The sequence below is a fragment of the Botryllus schlosseri genome, chromosome 8 (assembly GCF_051294905.1).
Source record: "Botryllus schlosseri isolate E-star chromosome 8, Bs_hap1, whole genome shotgun sequence".
NCBI lineage: Eukaryota > Metazoa > Chordata > Ascidiacea > Stolidobranchia > Styelidae > Botryllus > Botryllus schlosseri.
The window spans coordinates 15,161,632-15,168,848 of NC_137243.1; the positions used below are offsets into that span (position 1 = coordinate 15,161,632).

Genomic DNA, 7,217 nt, shown 5'->3' on the forward strand with positions numbered 1-7,217 from the left:
CGTCAACCAACACAATGAATCGGAATTGTACAACTAGAAGAATACCTTCAGTTTTTCCAAAGTAGAGAAGAATTAGAATTACAGAGTTCGCAAACACTTTTCCGAAGTAGAAAGAAATTTATGTTACAATTAGATTACCGCCATTAGATTACCGCTAATTAGTCTAATATAAAAGTAGAATAAGCCAGGTCAGACGGTAACCCACCAATTTGCTTCTGGCCTTGAAATTTGCGTTTTTATCCGCCAAGATCTTAGCCGACTCCTCCTGCGACCAATGAGACGCGGCGTGCAGCGGAGTCCACCCGTCGTTATCCACGGCGTTTACGTCCAGCCCGGCTTTTATCAATATCCTAAACGCGACAAAAAATCATAACGATCCGCGACCGCCTTCGAACAAACCCCCGGCGCGCGACTCACTTCATGACGTCGTTGTACCCTTTCGCGGCCGTGATGTGCATGGGGGTGGCCCCGGACTTCTGCAGTCCGAAGTAACAGTCGACCTTCTCCCCGTTTTGGTATTTCTCGAGCAGTCCTTTCGCGTCTTCCAACATTACCAGGCGTTCGATATCTCTCGCCCGATCCACGTCGATACCTTGAGAAATCGAATGAAGGTTAGGGCAAAATAGAGTACCCTCATCAGTGGATTCTGAATCGAGTTTTAGGCTGAATTCGACTTGAGCATTCTAGCATCACTCGTTACGATGTGGAAAGCGTGTACCTTTTACGCTACCCCGACAAATACAATGCCATTTCTACATGACATTAAAGATCATTTGGTATTTCTAGACCCTGGGTTGATCATGACCTGACAGAGACATGCAATTACCACTAAAGTGTGTAGCTTCGTTCTACACGTTTCGCATGCTATGTCACGGGCAATCAAGGTTTCAAGGCTACCATAGAGGATTTTACTGTTGAAATTTTGCTGATAAAGTAACTTTAAGTGACAAGGAGTGCATAATTTCAGCAGCCTACATGAAAGAATCATATCTTGCTACTCGGCTCAAATCATTACAATTATTACTCGATTCGGATTCTGGAACTGAAATCAATATGCAAAGAACTAGTAGGCTAAAGAGCTTCTTGGAGGTACAGAACCTCAGTAGGCTATACGGTTGAATAGTATATTCATCTTGAAATGAACCCGCATATTTTCAGCTGACAATCGTCAGGGGTAATCATCAGCAACGAGTAGAACATTGTACATCATATTTTGTATCACAACATACAATGTTCTTCCCAATTCTCTACTAGTTGCTGACCATGAGGAGTGTCAGCCGAAAATATTTGGGTTCATTTCAAGATGAATATACTAAGACCAAGAAAAGAAAGATTTGATAGCGTCGCATTTATTCAAATTTTTTAACGCCGTAAATCATACAGTGAATCAACGAGTACATATAGATAACTTTTTACGCTGCACGCTATAAGTATGGACGAAACATTACTGGAATAGGATGCAATTTAAGAACAGAGGTGGGTCAAACTATTCATCGTGGGTTGGGTGCTAAGAAGAAGTATGATGTCAATTTTTACCCTAGTAGCCTAAGTAGAAGCATGGATTAACAAGTAAAAAAGTAAGCATTCTAGGCCTGGTTTTGCCAAAAAAATTGAAACCCATGAAGTAGAAGTATTCTAGAATTATAACCACCTGAGGAAGTAGTGCAAGCAGGAAAAACCACCTCGGGTACTTCAAAGAAGTAGAAGTACTTCTTTACTGTTGGTTTAACATAATTGGAACACTGAGGGCATCTGGATTGCTCATTACTTTGTTCCAGATGCGCGAGTTGATATTCCTTGTAAGTAACTGATATGAATGTATGTTAGCAATTCAAACCGACAGAGATTAATCGTAACAAATTGCACTGACCCAGTGACCCTGGTGGTTAAGACTCCTGGCTTTGGACTACACTGTGCATCTATGGAAGCCGTAGGTATAAAACTGAAGGGCAAAATTCGGCCCTCAGTTGACCTACAAAAGCCAGTCTATACTGAATTCAGGACAGTGCACAAGATACATCTTGTATTTTGATAGCAAGCATAATGCCGATGTCGTGTTCAAAAATGAGTTTGGTACTGCAAACCAAGGCTGCCACATCAATAATTCAAGTGGACCATCATCACATTTTACACCCCAAAAAGTAACACAGGGAATATAGGCAATATAGGCATGGAGATGAGCAATATATTTGCTGTTCATTTTATATACACGACGGCAAAGATCATATCTGAATTCGAGCTCATTACCTTGCTTGTCAATTACACTTTGCAGATAATCGATCATATCGTCTTCTTCTGCAATGTCGATCGCGAGCTCGGCTTCGCTGTTAACGGCGCCGACATTAGCTCCTTTCTCGACCAAGTACCTGTGAAATACCCATCATCACTAATCTGCAGCTAACATACTCTCACTGAGAGCAATCTTCTGATCTTCTATTACACAGATTTGAAAGGGTCAACTACGCAAGACCAACACAGAACAGCGAAAACATCCACAGCTTCCAGGAGGCAAATAATGAAACTACTCAACAGGAAAGGAAATAACGTAGTTTATTTTTGTCCTTGATGATTTTGTGGCATATACACCGACTCATGATATACATACACATGATCTGTGCATATGCATACCATGAGTGCATGATGTGCATATGCCGCTGGACAAAGAAGGTGAAGATATAGCCTTGTACGGCTTTCTAAGTCTTGCACCACCCCTCCATGCTATCCCAGTAGGCTAATGCATGAGTGCCCAGCAGGGAAGTCATGGATACCAGTGTAACCAATCAGGTCCTTGGTCTGACCCGGCCAGGGATCGAACCCTTTACCTACCAATCAAGAAGCCGGACGATTCACCATCACCAGGAACGGTGCATACGAATGGCTAATTTCACATATCTCTGTAAATTTTATCCAATTGTTAGCATTTCTCAATTTATCACAAATCTCAGTAAATTGATCGATTGAAACCAATTGATATCCATCACACGAACTTTAGATCTATAGTTGACATGATTTTTACATCTTAAATGCGAATTACCAGACCAACTTCTTTCCGATACGATTGGTGACTGGTGAGTTTTGTCAAGAAATTATGACACTGCGAAGTCAAAATTTATAACACTACTCTCATCAACGCATTTGACTACGAAATTTAGTGAGGAATTCCGGAATCAAATTGTAAAAGTGAAACAACAAAATATAATCAGGTTTGAATGAGTATGTGTATTCATCTAAATATACTATTTAATGCATATCAAGTTCCAAGTTGTGCAACGAATTTCTAAATTTAGAACCATCAATATCAATATTGATTCATGATTTTTATGCACGCTTCACATAAATAGGCTGTGGTGATATTTACAAAAGTCAACTAAAACATTCGTCTACCATCCAACTTTCTAATGATGATTAGAGACAGTCTGTAATATTTCATAACGAGGATATATGTAAGTCTTTCACAGTATCACATATTCTACCACTATTTCCGATTAATTTTACCCCATCGCTAAGAAAAGTTGATCGAGATTGCATTTTCTTTGCACCAAATCTATACAAAATTATACATAGCTGAAATCATGTACACGAGGGTTAGGTAAGTGTTCACTAATATGCTTCGATGAAATTGATGATCCGTACCCAGTTATCGAAAGATATATTACTGACAAAAAACCTCTAACCAAAACATACATCTGAGTTAGGCTCACGTCATTAGAGTCACGGAATCACCACAAAATAAGGATATAAAAACCATTCAATTAGGTCTTGAAGTTACCGACACGAAACTCGTAAACCAAACGACACCATTTGCAGAGATTTCAAAAGCATAATTGGCCGATGGCTCGTATCAGATTTAGTTAGATGTCAATCTCCATCAGTATTAAAAATAATCAAGCTTCAATTTCATTGCAGTACGATTATACATGGGCTGAGTCAACTCCTCATCGCACAATACTACATGGACACACACACAAAAAAAAATTGAACATTCAGGCTTGACGTACATATGCTTAACACTGTTGCAGTAGCTAACTGGCTAACAACTTGTCATTCTCAACTTCATTCATTTCTACAGCAGAGTATAAATTAGACTAAAAAACTGAAGACAAGAGTAATTCTCACGCATCCCATTATAAAGGGGGCATACATTGCATGAAAAATGAGCAGGTTCATCAAATTTCATCAAATTTAATGGTCCGATTTGGAAATTTACCATTATCCATTTCATCTCAAACCATAAAAATGCAGTAAAAAACATAGTTCAACGAACAGCATTCAGTCAATAATGGACCATCAAGCAATCACGATGAGACTATATTTCATTACAGAGCAGGCCAGGATATCAAATCAAGGAATATCATACTTGGCAATATCCATAAATCCACAGGACGCCGTGGCGTGCAGAGGCGTCCAGCCTTCATTGTCCTCTTGATCTATGTCAGCTCCTTGCTCAACAAGAAACTGGACGACTTCCAAATTGCCATCGATGCATGCCTGGAATGAATTGAAATGATTGTTATGGCCAGGCGGAATGGATTGAGAAGACACAATAAAATCCCACTAGTGCTTTTTCCTGTTGCAAGGCGTCAAGGTATCTTTATCACCTAACTTTTACTCCTGACAATAACATAAACCGTCATCTAGAATTTAGCGTCCATGATATCAAACATTGCGGGCCCGATTTGAGTTATTCTGTATTATATATCCTATATTGCACTGCTTCTCAACCATCGGTCTGCAGACCAATGCAGCTCCACCAAATATACTACAGTTATATATCTCAATTGCAAAATGCAAGAAGTTTGAAGCTTGTCAATTAATTAGACAAATGAAACGCCAAATTTTGAATTGATTCATAAATTTGGAATATATTTTTTTTTCAAAATGAATATATCATTCAATTATATAACTTTCTTCGGGTGGTAAATGAGTTTATGGTCTACTTTGGACTGAGCGTAAGTCACAATGTTGCAAGTGTTTTACCAAACTGTATAAAAGTAGCCAAAAATACAGTCAGACTCATATATGCAATTGATGCATATTTTTCAAGAAGGGGGTAGCAATAACAAGACACCAAATCGCTGACACTAAATCGCCAAGTGTGATGAAATAATTGTGTCAGTGGATTTCAACAGCACTTCCTCTCGCAGAAACTTCAATGGACCCACTTAATATCAAATTTGTAATATCAAAACAGTAGCAGAAAATTTATCATTAAATTGAAGTTTATAAGATTTGTTTTTGAGATGCCAGAAATTGCCGTAACCGACATTTTACTGGTCATCAAGCTCATATAAATGGTTGAGAACCACCGAAATATAAATGCCTAACTTCAACATGGAATAGGAATGCTATAGCTAATTTTTCACATTTGCTGCACAGTGTGATGTGAATACAAGTAAAAAGGATATTGCTATGAATTATAGATATCCCATTGTCCACATTCAGAGTATAATATGATGACTATGTCAGGTCTACCCAACATGGTAATACATCTTTAACTTCCTTGCTTCTTCCACAATTATTAGCTTAATAGTGACAATTTAGTTCAATTGACATAGAATATTTCAAGCTGGGAAAGACTGAGCTGTACAAACCTTACTATATTATCAACAAATTACATTCAGATTCCAACAGAACACTATATCTATAAATCTTTACAAAGATGTCACACTAGATTATTTTGAATTCCCAACATTGTTTATATGTTATTTTCCCTATATCCCTCGCATTTAGTCTTCAGTCTTCACAAAGCATAACACCAAACTAATCACATGTTTCAAGCTGAAAAACTTAAAGCTAACTACAGCTCATACTCTATCTTTAAAATATACTATTATCTACATCATATATCATATTATACATTAAAAATGCTCTTAGACTCTGTGGTACAGATGCCTGTGATGTGGACAGTAAATATTATATATATCACATCTGTGCAACATGAAAATGACCTCAATCATAGAAATGGGGGACAGTGCACTAAACATTTGCCTGAATCGATAATTTAGGAGATAAAAACTGTATTAGATAAACCAACCTGATGTAATGCGGTTAATCCGTCCACATTTGCAAAGTTAATATTAGCTCCACCATCCAGCAGGGCTTTGACTTCATCTAGATCCCCGGCAGAGCAAGCCGCTAAGAATACGGCACCGTCGTCAAACTTTACTCTAGTTTTTGGATTAGCGTAGGTTGCACATTCCAAATCCGTTGCAGAATTCTGCCATCGCTTTATCTGTTCGTGCCTCTTTTCTTTTGCACTGAGAGGCTTGCCGTCCTCCATCTTGACCCAACCTACACAGACTTGCAACTACGTCATCAAGGCTCGCATACCTCAACAAATTCATTAGATGAAACACTAGGTGACAGCGTTGGGTAGGGCGACAAAGGAGCGACGGCGCGATAGGACAGTCAGAATGAATTTACGCGTAAAATGATTCAACCTGACGAGCAAAAATAAAATTAATTTCAGTTCCATTTCAACATGGCTAAATTGTCATAAATACACATCATCATACTAGAGAAGTTGAGAATACAATATAACTTCACCAGCAGCTGGTAGCAGAGGGCCAGTTTGTTTTCTCAAGCTTTGGGCAACACAGTAAACATTCTAAACAACAAAACAAGTTGACAAATTTTAGTTTTTAGGCGTATGTATCATAGATCACATGGTCGTGTGCCTTTTTGGACCCACCGGGTGGGGACCGATGATACGTTAGAGCAACAAATTTTAAAAGTTCATAAATGTTTTTTGAAAAGGCGGATATTCATATAAATATCCGTGGTAGGTAGAGCTTGTATCGAAGTGTTGAGACAGCAAAAGATTTGCTATTCTCGGCTGAAGATTTGAGGGCCAGATATCATTTTGCAATTTTTGATCCATCAGTACCACATCTCCCATACTTGGCGGGCCGGATTACTGAATCGATACCAATAGAGAGATTATTTGTAAATTTTAAGTTTGAAGCATAGAAACCAAAACAATTTTTAATGAATTTATTAATGTAATGTATTTCAATGGCTGTTGAAGTCAATGAGACATCTGTGGTCTATCAAAGTTGTGAACAGGTTATTTGAACTCTGGCTGAATGTCGAATATAGATAAAACTAAGAACTAAAGAATAACTAAGAATCGCTATTATCTGTGTCGGAAAAAATGAATAACCTACAGTCACAATAATTTAACTATAGATAAGAGAGAGAGAGAAATATTTATTGAT

General features: G+C 38.2%; 1 protein-coding gene across 8 annotated transcripts in view; it reads right to left on the minus strand.

Annotated features, from left to right (window-relative positions):
* Positions 1 to 6,325, minus strand: part of LOC145445274 (protein phosphatase 1 regulatory subunit 12B-like) — a 43,922-nt gene extending 37,597 nt beyond the window's left edge. For 5 of the 8 annotated variants that reach the window (XM_080323452.1, XM_080323451.1, XM_080323450.1 and 2 more), the window contains exons 1-5: positions 6,035 to 6,324; positions 4,358 to 4,488; positions 2,248 to 2,366; positions 418 to 592; positions 206 to 350 (exon numbers count right to left, since the gene is read on the minus strand). In XM_080323452.1, coding sequence (XP_080179578.1) covers positions 206 to 350; positions 418 to 592; positions 2,248 to 2,366; positions 4,358 to 4,488; positions 6,035 to 6,280 — 816 coding nt within the window. In that variant the 5' untranslated portion in view covers positions 6,281 to 6,324. Of the gene's footprint in view, positions 1 to 205; positions 351 to 417; positions 593 to 2,247; positions 2,367 to 4,357; positions 4,489 to 6,034 lie in introns of all 8 variants that reach the window. The other 3 variants (XM_080323448.1, XM_080323447.1, XM_080323454.1) reach the window with 2 other exon arrangements.
* Positions 6,326 to 7,217: the final 892 nt, after the last annotated feature.